This window comes from Macrobrachium nipponense, chromosome 7, assembly GCF_015104395.2.
Source record: "Macrobrachium nipponense isolate FS-2020 chromosome 7, ASM1510439v2, whole genome shotgun sequence".
Classification (NCBI taxonomy): Eukaryota; Metazoa; Arthropoda; class Malacostraca; order Decapoda; family Palaemonidae; genus Macrobrachium; species Macrobrachium nipponense.
Window position 1 is genome coordinate 24,472,462 of NC_061109.1, and position 27,500 is coordinate 24,499,961.

The following is a 27,500-nucleotide window of genomic DNA, read 5'->3' on the forward strand; positions in this document are numbered from 1 at the left end:
GAAAATCACAAAACAGACGAAACAGAGAAGGTATCACAGTGTTGGCAAGAGGTTTGGACGAGTAAGTCAGACTAAACTAGACTATACGAATGAGCTGTTGAGCCAACTCTCCTTCATGGATATGAAATGTGGTTGGTGAATGAAACGAAACAGATGTTGAGATATAATGTTTGCTTACTGTGTGTACAATAAGAAGGCATAAAATCGTGAGGAAAGAGGGGTTACTCTTCCTGTAAGGAATGGTAAAAAAAGGTTAACGGTGAGGAATGGCGATGATAGGCTGGTACAGTGAATAAAATCTGCGATAATTTTGTAAATTTGACTACTATAGGGCCTTTGTCTTTACACGTCGGCTGAAAGTGACCAATGGTTTCAATTTTCAAAAAGCAAAAAAGAAAAAAATACACTAAAATAGTTATCATTTCAAGTAAAATTCTTATGAATACATTAATATTCAAGTATACATTAATAAAAAAAAAACCATTCTGAGCCATCGTAATAACGTTATTGTAGAGCTGAACTGTTTTTTCTCATAACCCAAGTTCGGATCCTGGCATGTGGCATGGAGGGAGAGTGTCTGCAATTCATTCCCAAAATTAGATTGAACGTTTTAAGTGAAAAATGTGTCCAGCAATGATGGTGAATCGAGATCTTAATCGTTAATTGCATAGGACAGTTCTATTTCTACGTTGAGTGATTAACATATACACAAATTAAGTCATATAAAACGTATATAAGGCATTACAGAGCAAATTCAATCACCTCTGACATCATCATCTAGAAACGCATACTACTGAGGAAAAAACTTTGAAAATAAAATGACCTATAGTTGGGAATACACCACAAAACAAAGCCTATAAACATGAAATGTGTCGTTAAGTCCTCTTGTGTAATAAAACTTTGTTTTCTTGAAGTTAAAAGGATAATTCCCAAACCTTCTGGAAGTTTTTGAGAGAGATAGAGAGAAGAGAGAGAGAGAGGGGTGGGGGTGGGGGGTAATGATGAAGGTTCCTTGCATTGCAAAAACAGGCAGCATCAACATCTCATTTTTGAAGCAAGGCGCGCACCGTCTACAAAAATACCACCGTTGCATCTTGAAGCTGGTGATAAGGTATTGGTAACCAAGTCAGGGTTGAGGTTACACATTACCTCCGATACCACAATACTGATAGCGGCGAATACCGGCCGAAGACGGCAGGAATGTTTCGTCAAGGTTTACTACTAATCAAATGGTTGTTGGGTGTGCCATTCAATTTCTGGAGTTGATTTCAAACGGGAAGAGTTTGCCAGTTTCAAGGTAGAACCTCTGCTCAATTCCTCTGATCAAAATACCTAATGTAAAATTCCCTACGAACTTAATAAGCCCCAGAGATGATCAGCTGCTAAGTGAATCTTAGACAGATTCGTTATCCACTTAAAAATAAGAATAATTAGAAGCAGGTCATCCATATACTGTCTTGTCACCCATTCATCCCTGGGCAGAATAAATATGCACGAGGATAGATGACTCTTGCCAGCGATCCTAGATGCATCACGTCCCAGGACCAGTTTTATAATATTCTTGTTACATTACAATAATCCTGAGAAAATATTAATTACGATGCTATTCTTAACATGCCGTCCATGTCTCTGTCAGCTAGCTAGTCAGTCCTCTCATCTCTCCAAGGATGTACATCAGAAAATCTCCTTGAGAAGATCTCTCTCTCTCTCTCTCGGATCAGACGCGTGACATGAAAAAGAGAGATTAAATAACAGGCAAACATGAAATGAAACCCATCATGAGCCGCAACAACTTGTTTCCAGACGACTCATTACAGAACAAGAAACGTCAAGTCTGTGAATACTGAAAATGTCAGTGAACACAAATCCTAGCTTTAGGAAATATTACAGAGAGCATTGTGCCTAAAATGATGAGGCTTTAACTACCGGGCAATCTATTGAGAATCAAATGATAATGCATCATAAACATAACAACGAATGAATAGTCGCCCACTGCTGAATTCAATCACCCAATAGGGCAAATGGCTTCAAAGTACTAAACAAAGGGGGACTTGAGAGAAAGAGACCAGTCAGAAAAGTCCCAAGTAGTAAAGCGAAAGACTAAAGTCTAAAGAGTCACCAGTTAAACCAGCTACGAACGAACCCAGTGACAATGGCTGTTCAAGGGAAACATCTTAGCCTAACCTAACCTAACACATGGGATAGCGTCCTACCTGACTGGGGACCTTTGGTCACCCTCCACTTCTATACTGATATAATAATATCTGAATATGAATGTTAGTAGTCCTTTTACCTTGGGTCGGATAGCTAGCTTCAGAGTAGTCATATTCTGAGCTCTTCTGAGTTCAGAGTAACCGGACTGGTAAATGATCGTGCTCGGGCAATTATACTTCTGACCAATATGGAAGGCCAATTCCATGCACATCAAATGGAAAGGATTTTATGAAAAGCAAAAGGGCAATTGAAGGGAACAGTAGAAAGTAATCTCCCGAAAAGTCTGCCAATGGAAAGAGGACAGAGCTTTCCTCATAAGAAAAGAAAAGGGGCCTTCCTTCCTTCCTTCCTTCAGTAAGAGTAGGTACTCCACTGGACAGAAAACACCGAGGAAAACTATCTATAAAGAAATAACTCAGATATGGTGTAATGATAATCATCTCGATGGCCTTGTTATTATATTTGAATTAAAACTCTTCCCGATATGAAAATCGAAAAGAGGCTAATGAACATAGCATATAAATCGAGCGTTTTCTATTTCTAAAAGCAAATGCCAATAGAGTATACAACCTAGTGCACCTTTTCAACCTGGGTCGGAGAAGGAAAAAAAGGAAAATGAAAACCGAGGAAGAAGTGGGATTCTATCACTTCCTTTAAAAGAATCAAAGAATGAATAGGAAATGAAAGAATTTCACCAAACATATGAAGTGAATATAAATGGCCGCATCTTTTACCCTTTCAAAAGAATCTGAATATGACGTGAAATGAGGTTCTATCTACTAGGGGTAGATTTACTTCTTTGCCCGGTTCTTTGTGTGCTCTTCATGACTGAATTGATCTGTAAAGATTTTCAAGTTGATTTGCTTACGTGATAGCTTCTAAGACAATACGGAACTGAAAGTTCTATTCTTCTTGTAAAGTAAAAACCACTGAACCGTTTATTCATCTCTTACACCAAAATGAAAATTAATCTTACATGAAACTCCCTAAAACGATTTTTTTTTTTATTCCAAAGCGATACGGAAGTGAAGAGTGAGGTGATGCATTCAATACAGAACTAGGCGAGGGAGGGAATGAAGGAAAAGCTTCAGGCAAACTTCCCCCTGACAGCAACGTTCAACTTGGTGTGAATGCTCCGATCATGTTGTCAATACCACGGAAGGTGCGCTGGGGAAACTATAGCAATTGGGGATCTCACTGCGTTTCATTAAGCAATGAGGCGGTACGAGAATGCACTTTAAATAATAATCTGTTTCTCCCCTTCTCTCTTCACACACACACACACACACTATATATATATATATATATATATATATATATATATATATATATATATATATATATATATATATATATATATATATATATATATATATATATATATATATATATATTTATCCACACACACACACATATATATGTATTTATTCCACATATTAAAAGGATTAAACTATTGTTCAGGGAATCTGCTTGTTTTCCTGCACCTGCTCCTTTTAATATTTGTACTTATATATACTATCTGACCAATCTGGCACTGCCTGGGAAAACTCTGAACGGCAACTGAATTAACTGTCTCTGTCTCTCTCTCTCTCTCCAACATTGGCCGAGTGGATTTCGCGCTCGGCTACCAATCTGGTGGTCTGAAGTTCGATTCTCGGCGCGGCCAACGCGGAACCAGAGGAATTTATTTCTGGTGATAGAAATTCATTTCTCGATATAATGTAGTTCGGATCCCACAATAAGCTGTAGGTCCCGTTGCTAGGTAACCAATTGGTTCCTAGACGTGTAAAAATATCTCATCTTTGGGGCCAGCCCTAGAAGAGCTGTTAATCACAACTCAGTGGTCTGGTTAAACTAAGATATACTTTTTTCTGCCTCACTCTTCCCCTCTTTCTCCTCCCAAATAACCTCTCTACTCTCCCTCTCTCTCTCTCTCACTTTTTTCTCTTTCTCTCTCGCCTTCTCGCTTTCCTGTTACAAGTTGCTTCACTTATATTGCCCAGCATTATTTTTTTTTTCTTTATTTCACCCCTTCTCACACTCGCCTTCCTAAGGCTGGACTTGGATTGAAAGGGCACTGGGAGTATCACTATTCATCTCAGCGACCTTGAATACTATAGGTCTGTCTTTTGGGTCATCTATACATGTCAACCCTTTCCGACCCCCACCTCCTTAGACGCCAGTGAAGTCTTACTCCACAGTATTCTTTTCCAAAAAGAAACACACGCACACACAAACACTCCAGATAGTAAGTCATATGTATAACTGAATCACGGAAATTTGGAACGTCGTGAATATATAAATAAAGGCAAAAGCCACGAAAGTGAAACGAAGGAGTACTGTGAGGCCTTTTGACTCAATGTCCTCGCAGTACTCCATTTCACTTTCTTCCGTGGCTTTTGCCTTTAGTAAACTATAGTAGATTCACAACAACCGTGCATTTGCTGTCTAAGCCGACTGCTGGATTAGACATCAAATGCACGGTTGTTGTGAATCTACTACGCTCCTGATTGGCTGTTGATAAGCCAATCACAGGGCTGGAAACCCTCAGTCCCTCTCGAGAGTTCACATGTGTAGGATCTATGTTCCACCACTCCTGAGGGATACCTCTTTCAAAAGTATCCCTCAGGAGAGGTGGAACATACATCCTGAGAGTTTCCAGCCCTGTGATTGGCTTATCAACAGCCAATCAGGAGCGTCGAAAGGGACTGGCCTAGACATCAAATGCACGGTTGATGTGAATCTACTATAGTCATATGTATACCACATTTGGGTGAAATTATTCAATGCGTTCCAGAGTTATGCTGGAATGTACACACACACTAATTCATTTACATACATACATAAATATATATATATATATATATAGATATATATATATTTATATATATATATATTAGCCAATTTTCAAATGTGTTGATGATTTGCAGTTTAACGTTTCAATGACTTCTACTCCTGGAAGTTGCCTCAGGGTTTTGCAGCACGACAGCTTTCCTGAAAATATGACGTATTTGAATGAAGCCGTCGTCTGTTCAATGTATTGAACAAGAAAGCTAAACATCAAATCTTCAAGGTTTCTTTTAAATCCAAACTACGTCTGCAATGTTTCCCCGAAACCCAACAATGAAGTGGTCAATTTCATTACATGTAGATGACGTCGCTTGAAATGTTTAGATTAGCGTTGCACTTTCTAGCAATCACTTGTAAGCATACGTGAAAGCTAAAACACAATACGCCATTTCTATTCTTTTGAAATAAACTAATATAGCTCACAATAAAAGAATGGGTATTATTTTTCAACGAAACTCCCAAACGATATCTCTCGTTCCTTTAAAAGCATAGTATGCCACAACTGGATATACTAGGAATTTACCAATCCTCACTAAAGCATATTTATCTGCAGCTTCATATAAGTGACTCGCTAGTGTTTTTTTAACTATCATGTCATTGATGTTTACCCTAAAGTATTCTTTTCTAAATGATAAGTCATATGTAAACAACTTATGTACGAAAAAAAATTCGTAAGTAACTAAGTCTACGGGCATAACTAGCCCCATTTCACGGGCAGAACCAGCTCCGTTTCAGGAAATCCCTTCTCACCCCCACCCCCTTCGGAGGGGAGGGGGGGAGGAGGTAGGATGAAACCCCAATATAAACCATCTTAGGGGTCCCCACTATAACCCTGCCAAGTTTCATGCCCATCGGACCGGCCGTTTGGCCGTGATTGAATGACAGACGGATGGGCAGACATAACTCCCATTATAGTAGAGTGATATACATACATATATATATATATATATATATATATATATATATATATATATATATATATATATATATATATATATATATATATACATACATACATACACACACACACACACACACATATATATATATATATATATATATATATATATATATATATATATAGATATAGTGTGTGTGTGTGTGTGCTTTACCTGTGCTACAGTCTTGAGTGTTTTGGGAAACTTTAAGATATCAGCGAATATTTAGGGTTGTCGTACGAAAAGCAAAACACCTTAAATCTATACCGAGTGAAATAAATTGACCAGAGGGTATTAAAATGTCATCCTTCAGTGCGATGCACATTTCGTTACCAAATGAGTGTGCGATTATAGCCTAGTGTTACTTTATAATAAAATCACACAGGGATCAAACTTCCTGATTATATTACAAATCCTGACCAAAACCTGAACACATCTTAAATTTGATCTTTACAATGTAATCTGGCAGGCAAAGGGGCTTTCACCAATAATCACTTGCTCTTTAACAAAAATGCATTAGTTTAGGTATAAGGGCATAAATGCTTTATTTGCAGTAGATAAGGTGGGAATTTCCTACTTTCGTTTCGCTCACATCTTAAGGATAATTTAGATGTTTTTGATTATCGTTGAAAAAAACAAAATGTGGCAAAAGCTCTTCTATCTTCTAAATGGACCGTATTTTATGATCTTAGTGCTAATACTATAGTAGATTCACATCAACCGTGCATTTGACGTCTAGGCCAGTCCCTTACAACGCTCTGATTGGCTGTTGATAAGCCAATCACTGGGCTGAAAACTCTCATTCTCTCGAGAGAGATCACATAGGCAGGATGTATGTTCCACCTCTCCTGAAAAACGTATCCCTCAGGAAAAGTGGAACATCCATCCTACCTATGTGAACTCTTGAGAGAGACAGAGTTTCCAGTCCTGTGATTGGCTTATCAACAGCCAATCAGGAGCGTCGTAATGGACTGGCCTAGACGTGAATTTACTATAGTTCCTCGTTGGAAGAGTTGTTTTCGCGTTCGGCTACCAATCCAGTGGTCCGAGGTTCGAATCTCGGCTTGGCCAATGCGGAATCAGAGGAATTTACTTCTGGTGATAGAAATTCACTTCTCGATATAATGAGGCTTGGATCCCACAATAAGCTGTAGGTCCCGTTGGTAGGTGACCAATTAGTTCCTAGACACGTAAAAATATCTAATCGTTCGGGCCAGCCCTAGGAGAGCTGTTCATCAGCTCATTGGTCTAGCAAGTAACCAAGAGTTAAAGGGCGGGAAGAGCCCGTTATGATACATCAATGACAATGTACGACTTTGTGAACGCCATGACGTCCGCTGCTCCTTTCCAAAACACTGCGTTCAGTAACTGATAAATCTTACGAATATAATGATTGGCAGGTGTGACAAAAATAAGTTAGTGCTTTCGATAATGTTTTTGTCTGCTTTATCGCCGACACCCATGACGAAGATTACTATATTTTCAAAAATAAAACAAATTGTTATTCTTAATCAGTTACAAATAGTAGTTCATATCAGCCTGAAGTGACGAAAACAAACAAATAATATGCGAACTAAACCAAAACTTCGTTCAGTTTTCTTCTGAAGATTGAAAAAGAAACCCACAAAATCACTGTGTATAACATGATTACTTATAAGTATTTACATTTTATTTTACTCAACACTCGAGTACTTTCAGGCCCTATCTGTGGCCCATTTTCAAGAGATGTGTAAGGTTTTCAGCCTGGGTCAAGGCCCAGCAGTCTTCTAGAACTTCTTGTTGAGCCATCATTTATATGAAGGCTGTTCTAGTTTCCTTGAGAGTTGCTAATCCCCTCTTGTCGCTCTGATATCCTGAGCTGATGGTCAATGGGATTAGCCCTTGTGGTAAGTGAGTGTTCACCAAAAGTCTGTTGGGCTGAAACCTAATCTCCAGGTCAGAAGGGTCAATCTTAGCTTCTTTTAATATCAAAGCTCGGCTTATGGGATCTTCTGAGGTCAAATCTGTAAACAGTGATTTTGGGGTTTTTTTCAATATGCGAACTATTTCTCAAAAGTACATAAATGAATTTTTTGACGGAACGAACGCGCCTAATACATGTATGCACGTAACTGCCTTCAATATAGATGCATGCTTACCATACACAGTCCACCATTCACATAACAAACACAGAAGACTCAAAATACCAACTAACACCCTGCAATAGCTACAGCCGCCTCACATTTCACGAGCACTACGTAATAGCTGACCTCATCACAGCAATGATTCGTTCGTGTAATAATGTCTTAGACTTCATTACATAAGCGACTCAGTAGCGTGATCGGTATGGTCTTGGCCTGCCACCTCGTTGGCCGCGAGTTCGATTCTCGGCCATTCCACTGGAGTGTTAGAAATGTGCATTTCTGGTGATAGAAGTTCACTCTCGGTGTGGTTCGGAAGTCACGTAAAGCAGTTGGTCCCGTTGCTGAATAACCACTGGTTCCATGCAACGTTAAAAAAAAACATTTAGACTTTATTATAACAACGAGCACGTAATTCAAAAACGACCCCAACTACTCTGCTCGGTCATTTTCACAATAATGGCAGAAAGGTTTAATTAGAATGTTTGAATCACTCGAATAATTACAGAATCTGGAATTGAGGCCAAAGGCCAAGCCGCTGGGACCTGTAAGGTCATTCAGCGCTGAAACGGTAACAGACAGTAAAAAGGTTCGTATATTCACTTACAGACAAACCGGCGAATGTGTAACATCTTGATCTAGTTGACCGTCGTCCAATTCCGGGCCTGCCCTCTCTCCCAGCCAACCCTTCCTCCCAGCTCCAGTGCGGTACGCAACGTCCCTGGGGTTGGGACTTGACGTGTCGATCCTTTGAAGACGAAAATACTGAGTGGTTGGAAATCTCATGACCCCACTTGTACCCACTACCATTCACCAAGGACTGACAGAAAACCTGAAAGTAGTCCACACTACCTCTGGTGGATCGGAAAGTTTTTTTTTTTTTTTTTTTTTTTTTTTTTGCGGGTGCGTGTGTGGGTAGGGCATGTGGAGACAGCCTATACTGTTCTTGGTGTCTCAATTTTACATTTTCGAAACTGATAAATTTATACGATATCACGGCCCGGAGGAGAATAATGACAAAAGTAATATCATCAATGACAATGTAACTTCATTCCTTCTCTCTCTCTCTCTCTCTCGCAAATACCTCACATGTAGTCAAATAAACAAAGCTAAAGCAGAATTCTCCATTCTGCTGCAGATTCATTAAGAGCTCTATATAAAACCAAGCTTTGGAATTCTCCATATGCGTTTTTGTGTTATTTTAATAATCCTCCACTATAGCTTTCTCATCCATGACTAACAAGCATTCAAACAGGACCTTTACGAAAGAGATTCAGCCTTTTTCCTTATATATATATGCATATATAAATATGTTTATATATATATATATACATACATATATATATTGGGTCTTTGTAGAGCTAATCAAAAAAACATCTACCCAGGTTTTAATCGACTGTGGTGGATGGGGGCTGGTGGAGAGGCCATTGGGATTAAGAACCCCATCCCGATCGGCTTGCTGATCGAAGGGGAAGGTTATACCAGGACTATAATTATATCTCTCAATCATAAACAGGACACAACATGGGCGAAATAAAAGCCTTCTGAGCTCTAATTCAAGAAGGAAGCAGTTGAACTGCAAAGTCTCCACTCCGACCAAAATGAGATACGACCTGATTTCCTTAAGACCTACGTTAGTTGCAACCTAAATGAGTCACGACTTAATCAGTTACAACCTAAATTCGTCATGACCTAAGTTAGCAACAACCTAAATTAACTACGACCTAACCCAGTTATAACCCAAGTTAGCTATGGCCTAAAACAGTTACGACTTCAAAAATAAGTTACGACCTACGTTAGTTGCGACCTAAGTTAGATACAACGTAAATTAATTATGACCTAGTTAGTTACGACCCGAATTACTTACAACTCGTGCTTTGGAACGGAAGGCGGATGTCCCACTGACCTTGAGAAGAGCATCGCTCCTCTTAATTGGGACTGATAAGTTATATCTCCCAAAACACTTCAACCATCAAATCGGTTTCGTTCCAATGAACTGACAATCGGCACCTGATCAGTTCTCGGATATCGTTCTCCGAATCACAACCTTTCTCAAGTGCTCCTCTTTTTTTCATGGTCACCAACCTATGCTTTCTGGAGTTTTTTTCTTTTTTTCTATTATAATGTTTAGCAAATTCTGCTCTTCCTTATGCAGCGAGGGTTTGTGAATATCATTGTTATGATGACTTCAGTAGATGAAACCTATTCACATGGAACAAGCAAACAAGCAAACAAGGGCTACTGGCTTGAAATCAAGCTTCCAAAAAATGTTTGTTTCAACCTGCCATCGCAGACGCCACACTGCATCAGTAACTGATCATGATACAGAACCAATGATTTTTCGCGAACCGGCAACATCTGAATGGCATAGCAGCGGACCAGTTAAGAGGTCTCTTTCGGATAATTAATTTTATTTATCTTCACCTGTAAATGTTACAGACAGATGATGCAGAATTCTCTATATTCTGCTGTCACTGTTGCCTTCGACAGATAACACGAGAAACTTAACAATTTTTCATACTGCGACTATAATCATTAATGTCGTTTGCTACGATATCACAGCCGCATAATGAATGACAACAGTTTCAACTCTCTTAACAAGAAGACTCACAGGAAAAACACCGGAAAGTTATTCAAGCACAAAAAACAATCAATCAATCAAGAACCGAACCTGTGATAGAGGCGGTTGTGACACTGGACTTCAAAGAAACTAGACTTATCATCGCCCTTGATAGAACAACTAATCTTCTTCCACGATCACGCTATATTAATTTTAATTCTGATTACTACTCTAGTAGGATTTATACTTACATCTTTATTTTTCAACTCACTTACAAATCGGATCTTACCAAACATCAAACCACTGAAACAATATGAACAATTCTACCAGTTATCATCTAAATCTTTATTGCCAAGTCTAATAAAATAAACTGACTGACTGATCAAATTCTGAATGCTAAATATACCCACCTTCAAGTCAGATTCAAAGGCGTTTAAGTAAACTGGACATCTTTAATCAAAGTCAGTAAGTTTATTACATTTCATAAAATTATCAAATAAGTGTATATCAGAGAAGTGTCAACCACACCAGAGCCGTCCACTAGTGGAAAATGCAATAAGCCAAAGTAAAGGCCATAGCCGAGTGATGCCGCACTCAGTACGCGTTTGCTGGGTTCGTAAGTCGACCCCCGCCCCCAACCTACCACTCACCAGTCCACCCAACTGTAAATGGGTACAAACGTCGTCTGGGTTCAATCAGTTTGTGACTAGGAACCTCTTCCCTAGAGACTTGTTTGCAACAGCACTGCCCCTCTAGAGGTGGAAAGGTCGTACGATAAAAAAAAAATTATATGTATATATATATATTATTAATATATATATATATATTAAATGTCTTTTTGTAAGAGGTAGATGTCTCTATTATCATTATTAAAATATTTAGACCAGCCACTGAGTAGATTGTCATCTCCCATAGGCCTGCCCAAAAGAATAGAATGGAGTGGGATATTAGCACTGGGCCCTATGAGGTCATTCATCGCTTCGATGAATAAAAATGGCATGTAAAATATAAATACATACACAAAGCTTCATTTACGCTGGTATGCACGCATAAAATAAATACATTTATACATTTGCATAAATACAATAATAAAACAAAGAGTTAACAATGATAAAAATCATGATAAAATCAACTGTAATATTTTTTATTAAAAATCCGTAGAATATTTATATTTACATGATTTGTTTTTCATATTTGGTCGATTAACTATAACTCTACTCTAAAATAATATTCTTATCTTACCGTTCTCATTAAGCATGTTACAGATTCTGACAAAATTCCATTATCGATCGATTTCCATCTCTTGATAGCCGCTGCTGATTTATACGTTGGACTATCACACGACAAATGCTTGTTCTCAATACACTCGGGCTGTTGGGATTACTCATGAGGCGTTCGTGTGACAATCGTGCATCAGACGAGATTGGCCCGTTCGATGACGCGTCAGAATCCCAAAAGTAGATTCACATCAACCGTGCATTTGATGTCTAGGCCAGTCCCTTACGACGCTCCTGTTTGACTGTTGATAAGCCAATGACAGGGCTGGAAACTCTCAGTCTCTCGAGAGAGTTCACATAGGCAGGATGTATTTTCCACGTCCCCTGAAAGATGTAGACCTCAGGAGAGGTGGAACATAGATCCTACCCATGTGAACTTTCGAAAGAGACCGAGAGTTTCCAGCCCTGTGATTGGCTTATCAACAGCCAATGAGGAGCGTCGTAAGGGACTGGCCTAGACATCAATGCACGGTTGATGTGAATCTACTAGTGTTGTCTGCCTCTAATATGATTAGCTTAATATTCCAACACTAGGTTTTATCTAAATTTATTAATTTCAGATTCTTCATTCCATCTCATTTTAATACTTGTTTCTTATATAATTATCTAGTCTCTAATATGAATAGTTGTTTCATTTGCTCTTATCATAGGGGCAAGAGTGGGCAATGGGGCCCTACCTGAAATCCTGGAATATATAATATATATATATATATATATATATATATATATATATATATATATATATATATATATATATATATATATAAATATATATATATATATATATATATATATACTTATATATATTACATGTCTTACATTTAACTTCATCTCTTTGTTTTCCTACCATTTTACAATTCATCTCTTTGTTTTCCTACCATTTTACAATATATTCTTTCAGTTGAAGCAAATTAAAGGTATAATCATATATTGTATAATATTTGTATACAGTATTTAACGGCGTTCTTGTTTCCAGAAATATTTTAATTCAGCTGAACAGTATAGAGAACTATAGAAAGAAGTCGATGTAACATGGTATTTTTTCTTTATCCCATCTTGCTTCACTTGAATTATTGAAATCGCAGTACCACCGCATATTAGTATATAATATTATATATATCATATATATATATATATATATATAGATATTTATAGTATATTACATTATTATATACATAAAATATAATATTATAAATAATTTATAATATATATTATTGTATATATATATTTAAATATTATATTATATAATATATAATATATATATATATATATATATATCTATATATATATACACACACATATATATATGTATGTATATATATATATATATATATACATATATATATGTATGTATATATATACATATATATATATATATATATATATATATATATATATATATATATATATATATATATATATATATATATATATATATAAAACTTGCTCCCTCCTGGAAAATGTGGTGGGGGCGGGCATGCAAACTGCTTCTTTAGGTGTCTTATGAGTGTGTTCGTCGTTTCCTCGAATGAGTGACTGCGTAGATGGGCGGCGATCCAGCATATTTCAGAGTTCGGGCTGTAACTCTGAATGGTTTCAGTAACACTTCTTGAGTCCTTAACAATCACAAATTGATCATTCTGGGAGGACGGCTCTAAAAAGTGCTACCTTACCATTCCAACAGTAGGCTAAACGATAACAACTTTGTGATAGGAGCAGGGAATAATACGTAGATAGGACAGTAGGCTATGGTAAGCTTGAATGACAGCTTTGCTAAGGCAACACCATTACTCATTGCGTGGTCCTCTCTTCTCCTGCAGAAAACAACGCGACTCTCTACTGTTACCCAAACGGGACGTGGTCCAAGACCTCCTACTACAACCTGTGCTTCGACTTCGTGCCCGATGAGCCAGAGCCAGAGTCCACCCACAGCACGAACACCATCATCTTCTACGTGGGCAACTCCCTCAGCCTGGTGGCAGTGACCATCGCACTCTGGATATTCATCTCCTTCAAGTAAGAGTCACCCGCACCCGAACCTTCCTTTGGATATCAATGTGCCCTCAAAGGGTCAGCCGTATCAATGTGCTTCGTGTTCTCGTTACAAAAGAATAATATATAGATAAGGAAACAATAATCAAGGTAAAAATAAAATTTAGGATTTTTTGTTACAGGCCATACATACCTAGCACTTTTGACGACAGAAATGGATCACAGGTGAGATGATATTACCGGCATTAGGTAAGCTGCTTAGGGACAATTAAGTTCATCTAGCATTAATCATGGAGGTGTGATGTTATAGAGGGGATGCAGCCACGCTCGCTACTTTGTCGTAACACTTTCATCTAGAGTTCATGGTCATCAATCAAACACCCGACGATGGCAGGTCATCCAATGTCAAATCGTCATTTCCAATCATGACACTCCTTAGCACACTGTCCGACCGAGGATCCACAGGAAATGAGTAGTACTCTAAAAGGGCGGAGAGAAAAGGCAAAGGCAAGGTGATCGGAGAATGTCGAAGGGGAATGAGATTTATCTTGTCAACGAAGACCGTAGCAGGGCAGTCAGCCACGAGACTCCCAGATTATTGTCAACAGTGAATACATAGTCAATGTGATCAGATCAGACAGGCATCTTATAGATATGATACAATATCAAGTCATTAAATACCATAAAATTTTCAACAAATCCAACCAAAGGGAAACCACGAGAGTTTGTATACTACCCATTTTTTTTTAGTGATGACGTAACATAAATGGCGACCATTTCTCATATTTCGAAAGCGTATTTAACAGTTGGTAACACTTGTATACTGGACTGGATTCCTATGATTATTCCCACGGAAGGTGGCTTGTCAGAACCTGGAGTTCTTTCCCAACCTAAATGTCGGCTCTTCTGATTTTCCGTTTCCTGAAGAAATCCTCATCTTAATTGAGCAGAAATATTCTTCAATAACGTCCACTTCCCGAAGTTTATTTCAAGAATCGGACGACCATAACATTGATTGAACCAATGCATTATCATGTGTTATTTTGAAGTGCAATATTTAAAAGGGACTTCGTTCCTTGCCTTTCAACTAAGTCGATTGCGAGTACTCTAGAGATTGCTGTACTTCCTAACATTAAAGAAACAAACCAAGCCTCCATGGAGAGAGAGAGAGAGAGAGAGAGAGAGAGAGAGAGAGAGAGCAACAACCTATCGACAAAATTGGAGTGGCAGTCAACTATAGTAGATTCACATCAACTGTGCATTTGATGTCTAGGCCAGTCCCTTACGATGCTCCTGATTGGCTGTTGATAAGCCAGTCACAAGGCTGGAAATTCTCAGTCTCTCTCGAGAGTTCATTTAGGCAGGATGTACGCTCCACCTCTCCTGAGGGATACTTTTGAAAGACGTATCCCACAGGAGAGGTGGAACATAATCCTACCCATGTGAACTCTCGAGAGTGACTGAGAGTTTCCAGCCCTGTGATTGGCTTATCAACAGCCAATCAGGAGCGTCGTAAAGGACTGACCTAGATATCAAATGCACGGTTGATATGAATCTACTATAGTCCGCTGGTATAGTGGTTAGTGTCGTGGAATGCCACTCACATGTCTCAGGTTCGCGTCTCCCCAATTGTGATGGAACATCACTGGATCTGTATCATGAGTAGTTACTTTCGCAGAGTGGGGTCTGCCACGGGAGGTCGAAACCAACGTTCTTTGGAAGCTTGAATTTCAAGTCAGTGGCCCTTTTGGTGAACTTGTTCCATGTGAATAGGTTTCACCTACTGATATATAATAATAATAATAATAATAATAATAATACCTTCAGGCACAGAATGGGAGTCAAAAATCGTAGAAATATCAGTCACAGCAGACGTACGTAGAGTGCAATTCTTTGCTATAAGCTTGAAATTAAATTCTGCTTATTTATTTGAACTGATAACTATATAATGTTTCACATAGTAAGCAGACCTAACTCTAGGGATAAGCATTCCAACAAACCCAATAATTTACCAATACATAAAAATGGTTATGACACTGATACAATTTGTTTACTCCAATTTCACCCATTTATATAATACACGGGTACACTTTTACACCATTAGCGATAATTTAGATTTAGGCAAAAAATCAAATCTATAACACCACACACACACACACACACACACACACACACACACACATATATATAATATTATATATATATATATATATATATATATATAAGTGGTTTAATTAAAATGGCCTACAATGGTCTTTAGTGCAGATGTTGTTTTGGACATTGCTCTTCCTTCAGACTTCTTCGTTATCTTCCTTGATACTCAAGCACGCGGCAGGTCTGACTGGCAACAGCAGCGCTTCTTATCATTACCTCATCTTTAGTAACAAGAATATGAGTTTGACTTTTTGTACTTTCAGTTATCCTTGGTTCTCTGATCTCATTTTGTCTTTAAAGATAAGTGGTCATTACCTAAACATATACATGTATATATAATTAATATATATAATATATATATATATATATATATATATATATATATATAGATATATATATATATATATATATATATAATTATATATGTGTGTGTGTGCGCGCGCGCTTGTGTGTAATATATATATATATATATATATATTATATATATATATATATATATAATATACATATATATATATATTATATATATATATAACTATATATATGTATATGTATATATACATATATATAATTAATATAATATATATATATATATATATATATATATTAATATATATGTGTATGTTTAGGTAATGACCACTTATCTTTAAAGACAAAATGAGATCAGAGAACCAAGGATAACTGGATACTTTAAATGGACGGAAAGAGTTAATGAAGAAAATAATTACAGATATGCAAGGAAAGGAAAGAAAATGGTGGAAAACAGTGGAAAAGTACATGCATGAAATTAAAATCAATTTAAGAAAACTGGAAGGAATGTCCAAAACAGGAATAAAGGACAACGCTAGAATCTGGGACACACTGAAGTGGAAAGAAGACTTGGAAAATAAAGTGACTGTGAATATATATAAAATGTGGAAGAGAAAAATAAAATATGAAGAAATTTATGATAATTCTACTGGTTCAATACTTCTCTTCAAAGCCAGAACCAACTCTCTTAATTTAAATATAGCAGAAAAGCACCAGAATGAGAACACCTGTTTTTTTTTTTTTTTTTTTTTTTGCCATAATACAGTAGAAGACATATTTCATTTCCTCTTATATTGTCGTACTTATAGAGAAGAACGTGTTCAAGCAATTGGGCTACAGCAACCCTATAAAGAGAAGGAAAGTGACATAGTTGGGAAATTTCTATTTACAGGTAATAATGATATAAGAAAAGAAACCATATACATGATGTGAAAAAAAAGAGAGAGAAAAATGAAAGACCTCAACAAATAAAAAAAAATAAATAAAAAACTCAAGATTAAGAGGAGCCGTTGCAAAGGCATTGCCTCGACCCATAACCATAACCATAACCAGTACAAAAAGTCAAACTCACATTTTTGTTACTAAAGATGAGGTAATGATAAGAAACGCTGCTTTTGCCAGTCAGACCTGCCGCGTGCACTCTTGAGTATCAAGGAAGATAACGAAGCAGTCTGAAGGAGGAGCAATGTCCAAAACATCATCTACACTAAAGACCAGCGTAGGCCATTTTAATTAAACCAATTTTTACTCGCAACATAATATACGGAGCACGACACGCTTCTCACAAAGACTAATGCACGCGCACGGTCTAGATACGCGTGTGATATTTCTCCCCATCGAGACCTCATACGGTACTTTCTGCCATCTCTCCAGCATCACTAACAAACCTATTTCATCCGCCAGTCTGACTCCGCTGACGTTCCTTCTACTGTAACGCAAATTCCGTAATAGAGCGCACATCAGAGACAGAGTGATGGTCACAACCGCTTCCTGAGTACTCATTGAATACCAACTCGCCCGGGCCAAACCTTCCGGCAAACTTCGGTCCTGATTTCTCTTCTATATTTCTGTGTGAATACCAAAGGTGAAGCAAGTGAGCTTGGAGCCGATTCCTTGGTATTTCATGGATGTTCACTAGGACTGACCAGCAGCTACTCATCTAAGAAAAGAAAGAGATCAAGCAACATCCTATATTCCTCAAACGGCCTTCCTTGCAGCTACCAGCTCAGCAGAAATCCAATAGGTACTAGATGACAGTCATTTTTAATGCGAAATGTGATAACTGAGGAAATTCTGGTTTAAGCTCAGTGTTCGATCATAAACATACAGATCACAAATGATGCAAGATATTGCTCCTTCCTACATCTCGTAAGCAACAGTCAATCAAACATCAGATGAAAATCTAACAGCAATATATCGGTCCACAAATGTCACCTGTAACCTACAGCGTCTGTGTGGCCTTGAACCAATAACGAAAATGCTTTTCCACGTCTGGGAAAATGAATGGCATTTCCCTTTAGCTATGACGTATGAGTATCGCATATCTGAATTCGTCATTTCAGTCGGTGTTGGACCTAACACATAACATGTGGCTATTATTTCCGAGAAATTACACTGCGGTATGTGCGTGAGTATGTAGCGATGACCTGAGGGCAAAAGTGACCTAACCTTTTCTCATTCATTTTCCCAACACAAGGTAATCCCTTCATTAAACGTCCAGTTTAACTTAAAACTCGATACTTGCGAAACTGACACAATACCCTAGTGCCATACTTATCATTAAATATTTTTAATGAAGAGAAGTAGGCATTTTTTTCAGCAGAGGCACCTGGAATGGAATGGGTCGTAACCCAACACTGGCGCAGTACAAACGAAAAGTGAAAATATTTGTTCCGAACTCAACCGCAAAATATAGACTGACTACCCAGGCCATCGATGCCAGAAACTGGTTGGTTGGTTGATTGAAGGATGGTATGACACACGTATCCAACTGACGTCACAACGCTTGAAATAAATAGCCATTTCTCAACGAATTTGTCGCAAATCTGTACATATCTAGAAATACTCCCATGCTGTACATTCAAAGTTGCACATCAAACGAAAACTGAAATAGTTCTATCTTTTGAAGACCAGACTCCCCAATAAACATACGACAATTCAGGGTTTATTCTTACTATTCAGTACGTCTCATACGTATAGGCCTATTCTTTTTACTCGGAAATCTGCATACCTATACACCATATGTTTCGTTCATCTTTCGTACGGCTTGGACACTTTTGGAAGACATTTCAGATGAACAAACATCCACATAAGAACTATAGACTAATACTGAAGTTTTCTTTAGACCTTGCTTATATGACAGCAGTACGAAACCCAAAAGATAAACGGACCGTATGGTGAAATCAGCTTCAGTTATTCCAACGTAAAAATAATTGACGTACGAAATACGAACGACGACGGTCCATATGTCCTATAATGATCTACACCAAGATCTGAAGACAGATAGAAACCAATTATCTTCCTCATACCAGGCCTCAGAAAGGGGACATACACTCTCAAGTCCCCAAGAAACGGAAGCGTTATACAAATAAGGGATCACGCAATCACTGCACAATGGCTGGTGTTGACGCGCCAAGTAGAAACAAATATTACTCATATGCAGCCGAAATGTGTTGGGTGAATGTAGTTAACTCTCAAGTGGCAAGGAGCTATCGCTGTTTCCTCAGATTTAATTTGTCTGATCTTGAGCCGGCTTTATTTCCTTTATGTAGATGAGAACTTATTCCGAACTGGCATAAGATTTTTTTTTATAACATATTTAATGCCAAGCTGTCACGCCTGCGCACTGGTATCCGGAAAAACTTTAGTCTACACCGTGAACATTCAGTTATTATTCATTTTTAAAAGTGGTGAATGCAAAAGATTGTAGTTCACTGAGCAAATAAGCTAATAACTGAAAATACTAAACCTATATTACCAACAGTTGAGAGAAATTAAACTGTCAAAAAAATTCATAAGAAATACGTGTGTATGTATATATAGTGCATATATACATAAAAACATACATAAACGTTAAGTCACACAGTAAGTGAAGGAAGGAAAGCAGTAGGCTACTATCTCTGCCAAACGATTCGGACAATATAAGTCTATCTAGGGGATTGGCGAACCAAGGGTCCTTTACCAGCGAAGTAGACTTTGCATCCTAACGAGACATGACAGAGTTTGAGGATTTGTGTTACAGAAGATGAGGTGTCGACAGAAATGCTAGATTCTCATGAAAGAAGCTGAGTGTGTTAGAATATGCACACAAGAGAGCTGCTACAGGTTTATTGGAAAAATGGATCTGAAGCAAGTTTGCTTTTTAATATATTTAAGGACAGAATGATATGAGAAATAAGAAAAATGATATTAGACGCAGGATAAGATAATAAGTGTGAATGGAACGTGAAGTAGGTAATGTGTGCGGATAATAGAATACTAATTAGGATAGTAAAGAGAAACTGCATAAACTACTGTGAAAGTGTCTGTAAGGAGAGAAATTTAAGATTAAATTTGAACAATTGCAAACTTATGAGAGTAAATTGCAATAAGATGATGGAACAGTTAACGTAGTACATGTGGATGGTGGATAAATGGAATCACGATATAACTATGTAGAAGCATTTAGGATCAAATCTAATTTATGCTAGTAGCATTAAAGGGGAGGCAAGTCCCAGAATAAATACCTGAAGCAAGGGAATTAGCAGGTTGTGTGCAAGAGACTTGTTCAGTTTTTATTGAAGCCAAGATGGAAGTGAAATGTGGACGTTGAATGTGAATGGGTCTTCATTTGCCACAAGAGCGAGAAGACCGTTGTGCTTGTGCTTTATGTCGTGTGCTTTCACATGCTGCAGAGAAGCGTTCTGTGTAGGCGTATGAAATGGATGATGCTTTGGAAGTTTTATGCACAGGGAGTTCACCCACGATTGGGTGAACTCCCTTCCGCTGCAAAATTAATTTTGACTCCTTCCCAGCTAAGTGCACATTTGAGAAGGTTCCAGTTTAGTAGAAATAAAATTAAGACTGTATTTTTCAGGACTGAACTGTATTTTAGTTTGCGGAAGTATATCAGTGCAATAACATATCATATACATATATATATATATATATAATATATAGATATAATATATATTATATATATATAATATATATTATATTATATATATATTATATATATATTATTAGAAAAAAAAGTATAGTAAGAAAGCTGGGAATTCGTTGGATTTACATCTATGCTAGTGGCACAAGCAATTCTTTTAATATTCTATATGCAACACTTCTTGTACATTCTATCTGTACATGCTGTACTTAAAAATATGTACATGATAATGCAGATATCTTTATACGTGACACTAACATCCTTTCCCTAGATCATCAGTCTGATATTTGTCCCTTGCAAATACTACACTGAAATCTGGCGTATCTAATATGAAACTATGTTCACTCTCTGTCTCTCTCTAGATCTCTCTTTCTCTAGAGAAGAGAGAGAGAGAGAGAGAGAGAGAGAGAGTGTAAAATGTTTAGTACAGTAATGGGCCTCAGACAGGCGAGTGGTGTCTACGCTGTTTGAAAATAAGATGGCTTCATGCTAGCACGGGCTCTTGCTCATGGAGCAGCCCGTTAGTCATTCTGATGATATGAAAGTAATAAAGATGGTCGGGATGAAGAGGTATGTTAATGATGAGAAGGCCATAGAGACGAGTTTCCTCGGTGTTTGACATTTTCATGTATTTGGTGATGTGTCATTTGGAAAAAAATTCAAATTTTTTTAGGAGATTTTTAGGAGAAACTTTATAAAATTCTGATAAACACAGGAAGGAAAATGTGTGAGGTAAATATAAGCTGAAGAGTGGCTTCTGTCGGTACATATTCCGAAATCTATAACGTTTGCCTTTCCTGGGCTTAAAAGCAATTTTTAGTGCGCTTTTGTGCAGTGGAACCTCAGAGGAATCAGTCAAAATGAACCAAGGTCTGGAAACTGCCTTTAGAATGGAAAACTTTTCTGGATTGGCTAGCGGTGTAACATACCGGACAACACTAAGAGGCAGAAAGTCGATGATGGTGTTTATTATAATAGATTCACATCAGCCGTGCATTTAATGTCTAGCCCAGTCCCTTACGACGCTCCTGATTGGCTGTTGATAAGCCAATCACAGGGCTGGAAAAACTGAGTCTCTGACGACAGTTCACATGGGTAGGATCTATGCTCCACCTCTCCTGAGGGATACTTTTGAAAGACGTATCCCTCAGGAGAGGTGGAACATAGATCCTACCCATGTGAACTCTCGAGAGACTGAGAGTTTCCGGCCCTGTGATTGGCTTATCAACAGCCAATCAGGAGCGTCGTAAGGGACTGGCCTAGACATAAAATGCACGGTTGATGTGAATTTAATATATGGAAAAATTCCAGCACTGGAGGTTGAACTTCGTCTCGATAGTATGAAAATTAAAAGGAGGAGATGCAGAGAAAGGAACTAAAAAAAGAAAAGAGATGCTGCTGTACTACACAGATGGTTTAACACGAAGAAGATTGACCAGCAAGTCTGGAAGGGCAAGATCCCTTTGCTAGAATTGAATTGAATTTATAAAATTTGTGGCCATTTGCCACGCGCCAGAGCCGAAGGCCATTCACCGCATATATATCGACTGGACATATTTACTAATAAAAGGTGCACGTATATAATTAATCCAAATTATTAAACTCAAATTCATATCAAAATACTCAATTAAATACCATAAAACAAATGGATTTCCTTAAGAAATTTTAAAATCTCCTCTGCGGGAGCACCCTCTCCTAAAATATCTGACAAAGGTTTGTTGGTGAAACCAAACCGACGTCTATGATTAAAATAAAGAGGGCAGTCAACAAATATATGCCTCACTGTATGCCAACATTACAATTGGAGCATTGAGGAACCTGCCTCTCTGCTCCACTAGTTAAAAGATACCTGTGTGTTAAAAACGTACGCCCTATACGCAGGCGCGTTAAAACTATACTAGATCTTCTATCCATCCCAACAGAAGGCGACCAGGTCTGATCGATTTCATCTTTAAATTACTATTTAAGTTGGACCAGTGATTCTGCCACTTAGTCCTACAAAATGATTTAATAAAAAGTTTAAAATCTTCACAGGTAACCCTCACAAAGTGGGAAGCTGCCTGCTTAGCGGCTGTATCAGCCAGCTCGTTACCACGAATTCCCACATGCGAGGGAACCCAACAAAACTTCACACTGATGTGCTTTCGAGAATGCAGGAGGACCAGCCAATCCTGCACCTCTTGGACAAGTTGATTAGATGGCATCAACTTCTGGAGTGCAGCTAGGGAACTCTGGGAATCACAATAAATAATATACGAGTCCCCAGTGCTACCTGTACTAAAAATAAATTTCAAAACGCTAAAAATAGCATAAATCTCAGCATTAAAAATTGAGAACTTAATAGGGAGGCTTTTTTTTAATTGTTATATCACCGACGATGACAGAACATTCAACACCATTTGCTGATTTTGACCCATCTGTATAGACAGCAATCGAGTTACTATGCTCAGAAACATGGGCCAAGAAGCTACTTTTAAGCTGAACACTTGAGCTGATATTTTTGTTGTCTCTAACTTGGCAAATATCTAAAGGAGGCCTACACCAAGGGGGAATTTAGAAAATGTAGTTTCCATTTCTAGTGGAGGAATAAGGCCTACCTATCTCGCACTAATGTTTAATCTAACTTCAAGGGGCTTAGGCAATGGAGGTCTAGTTGGTGCTCTGTCAACAGGACTTTTTATATACTTAAAATTTGGATTAGATTGAGAGGTTAGTGCCCGTACCAAATATCAGAGACCCTGTTCCTCCCTCCGAATGAAAAGAGGAGGAAAACCAGAGTCTACATAAAGGCTTTCAATAGGAGACGTTTTCAAAGCACTTGTACAAATACGCAATGCCATATTGTGTACTACATCCAGCTTGCCTAACAAGGCCTTACATACCGAACCATAAACCTGAGATCCATAGTCAATCGAACTCAAGCATAGGGCCTCATAAATTCTTAATAAAGTAGTACAGTCAGCTCCAAAATTCAGGTTTCTAACAACTTTAAGAATATTGCACCGTTGTTTAACATTTACTGTAGTCTCATTTATATGTTCAGCATAAGTCAATTTTTTGTCAAAAATAATTCCTAAATATTTGACTTTATCTTCATACAGCAAGATAGAACCTTCTAAAAATAAGGTTGGAATCTCTTCCCTTCTTCGTGTTCTAAAAAAACGTATAGCTTGGTTTTTTCAGCAGAAAATTTGTAACCTTTACTATTAGCCCAGGTAGTAGCAGCATTAATCGCAATCTGAATTTTATTACAAGCTTCAACTCCAACAGGGAGACGTTCAAGTAAACCATTAATGGCAATATTAAAAAAGGTTGGACTAAGCACACTCCCTTGTGGAATGCCTCCTTCCTGAAGATACTCTGATGAGAAGGTAGAGCCAATTCTAACTTTAAGGTACCGGTCAGACAGGAAGTCTTTGGCAAAATTATACAAATTGCCACCAATACGCCATTCAACCAGCTGCATTAAAATACCAGGCCTCCAGGTAGTATCAAATGCTTTTTCCAGATCAAAGAACACAGCAATGGTTTGATTTTGGACTGCAAAAGCATTCTGAATCTCACGTGTGAGACATAATAAGGGGTCTAAAGTACTTCTATTCTTGCGGAAGCCAAATTGCCTCTGCGACAACAGGCTCTTTGTTTCTAATAAACACATCAGACGAAAATTCACCATTCGTTCGTAAATCTTGAAGACACAGCTGGTAATAGCAATAGGCCTATAACTTTTGGGATGACTAGGGTCCTTTCCGGGTTTCAAAAAAGGAACTATAAAAGTTTTTCCACAAATTGTATGAAGTCCCTGAGCACCAGAATTCGTTTAAAACATCAACAAAGAATTTTTTAGACTCCAGAGGTAAATGAAAAATCATTGCATAAATAATATCATCTTCTCCAGGTGATGTTGGAGAAGACAAAGATAAGGCATATTCGAATTTGACAATACTAAATGGAAGGTTATATGCCTCAGAGTTAGAACAAACAGGCGGATTAACTAGCCGTGTTTCTAATATTGCGAAATTCAGGGGAGTAGTACTGGGACTTGAAATGCTAGAAAAGTGTCGAGCAAAGGCCTCTGCCACCTCTCTTGCATCCGATATAACTACCAAGTTGATTTTCAAAATAGGTCAAGGGGAAGGGAAAAATTTCCCAAGTAATTTACGGATTCTATCCCAAACCTTGCTTCTTTAAAAACTTGCTTTTGTTTGGCGAGGTTTTTCTTGTATATTATTATTCTATTAACCAAGACAGGACGCTTTCGATATCGCTTGTAACTAGCTCTTCTTGCAATTTTTCTACTCAAGGCACATTTACTATTCCACCAAGGTACCAGTGGACGACGGGGTTTCCCTGGTGTTTTAGGAATTGACATCATTGCCCCTCCAATCATTATATAAGCGAGATATTCATAGGCAGCCGAGGGAGGGGCAAGGAAATTCATTGGCCTTACGATTGACTTTGGTAGATTTTCCATACAGCTGCCAATCTGCCTCCTTTATCTTCCACTGACCACTTATAGTCTAATCGTAATGACGACGAACATATTGTAAGATCAATTGCTGAACTGGAGTTATGGGCTACATCAAACCTTGTAGGAGAACCATCGTTCATTAAAACTACTTCATTGCAATCTAACAATCCTTCATTTATAAGCCCACGGTGATCACACCTACCTTCCCCTACAAAGTATGTTTTGCATTGAAATCCCCCATCAGAATGAAAGGCTGGGGTAGTTGGTCTAAAAGTGATTGCAAATCTTCAACCTCTAATTGTCTTGGATTGCCAGCTCTGTCCACCAATCGAGTTTCTAGGCCAGGTTCTAGATAAAGAGAGCACAGAGTGACCCATTTGTTGATGAAAATCTTTGTTGCACAAGTTTGCAGTATCGAGTCTAATTGGATAACTTTTTGTGGTAATGACTTGACCGCAATAATACATGTGCCACCATGAGCACGTTCACCTACAGGTGGTGGAGATCTGTGAAAAATAAAGTTCTGTCAACAGTTAGGAGAAACATTACCAATTTGGTCTCTTGCAAACAAAGGGTAGCTAAATTATGCTCCTTAAAAAGGACCCGGACCTGTTCTCTGTTTGAATGGAAACCTCGTATGTTCCACTGACATAGAGCCATTATTTACTATTAGATTTTTTTTTTTTTTTTTTTTTTACTTTTCGGATTTGGAATGGCCTGGTCTGGAAAGACTGGTCTTTTGTTTCTTAGAGGAACTTGGCAGATCCTCAAGAGACCTGCTATTTCCTCTCTTGGGAACCCTACCATGGTGTGGGGATATAGGTGGAGATGATGGAGTACGGGGTCTCTTATTTCTAAGAGGCACCGTCTCTGCAGCGTGCACCTGAGCCTTATGAGGTGCCCGGAACAAGGTTTCATTCTGGGACATACCCAGATCAGGCAGCTTCTCAGAAGCCCGAGAAACCTCCCAGAACCCCAGAGGAGGCCCATCGGGAGGGGACAAAGGAGCCCTCTTAGATGAAGGCGGAGATGCTGAATGTACTTCGAGCTCGAAGGGGATAGCTGAAGCTTTGGCTTTGAAGTTGGCATCCTAGATCGATCTTTTTTATTCGATTTTCCACTTTTTACTACATCACCATTCCTTATGCCATGTATTATGATTTCCCTTACAATTTATACATAATATTGGGTTAGAAAATTCGCCTTCATGCTTTTGTAAGGAGCAGGCAGCACATAACTGGTCTCTAGTAAACACCTTTGACGAGTGACCATATCCAAAACATATGTAGCATTGGAGTGGTCTGTGCTTAAAAGGTCTAACACGAAATCTCTCCTTGTCAACATATACATAATCAGGAACTTGATCATTATTAAAAGTGAAAATAATCATTCTTGACCTTGGAACCTTGAAAATCTTCCACACTTCATCATCACACATTTCCTGCAAATCCTCGTCAGGCAGTTCATATAGGTCTTGACTGAATACCACTCCCTTGGCATAACTAAAACTATAGTGTGGTTTGACCTCTTTTATCATATTTTTCAGCTTAGAGATCATGTGACCTTGTATATAAGACTTTGCATGAACCAAAAAACTATTCTTTCCAAATTTAGTAATATCAGAGTTGGTCATTGTTCCTACCAATGTTCTCAAATGTTTCCTGAAGTGAAAAAGATTGCAAAAGTCTGATTTTGTTGAAACAATCAGCCACCTGGCAGGTAGAGGTGTCCTCACCTTACGTTTCCTATCTGTAGTTTCCTGACTGACCCTAGATGGATAAAAGGAATCTACCTCAATATTCTGGGGTATTTTATGAATTAACATACATTTTAAGTTTTCCTTAGATGAACACTTGAAAGCATTTGTGGCATTCTTATCAGTAGCAAACTCAATCCAAACCCTCCAAAATGCAAAATCTTCAGTTCCACAATACTTTATGACTTTAATTTCACCAAACCTTACAAACATTTCCATA

The 27,500-nt window shown here is 38.0% G+C and overlaps 1 protein-coding gene and 1 long non-coding RNA gene across 2 annotated transcripts in view; one reads left to right on the forward strand and one right to left on the reverse strand.

Annotated features, from left to right (window-relative positions):
• The window catches only part of LOC135217334 (diuretic hormone receptor-like), a 207,211-nt gene that overhangs the window by 162,210 nt on the left and 17,501 nt on the right, over window positions 1-27,500 (forward strand). Inside the window, exon 3 of the mRNA XM_064253140.1 lies at window positions 13,780-13,975. Within this exon, the coding sequence (XP_064109210.1) occupies window positions 13,780-13,975 (196 nt within the window). The remainder of the gene's footprint in view (window positions 1-13,779; window positions 13,976-27,500) is intronic.
• Window positions 1-27,500, reverse strand: part of LOC135217335 (uncharacterized) — a 112,904-nt gene that overhangs the window by 77,105 nt on the left and 8,299 nt on the right. The gene's annotated exons all lie outside the window — the stretch shown is intronic.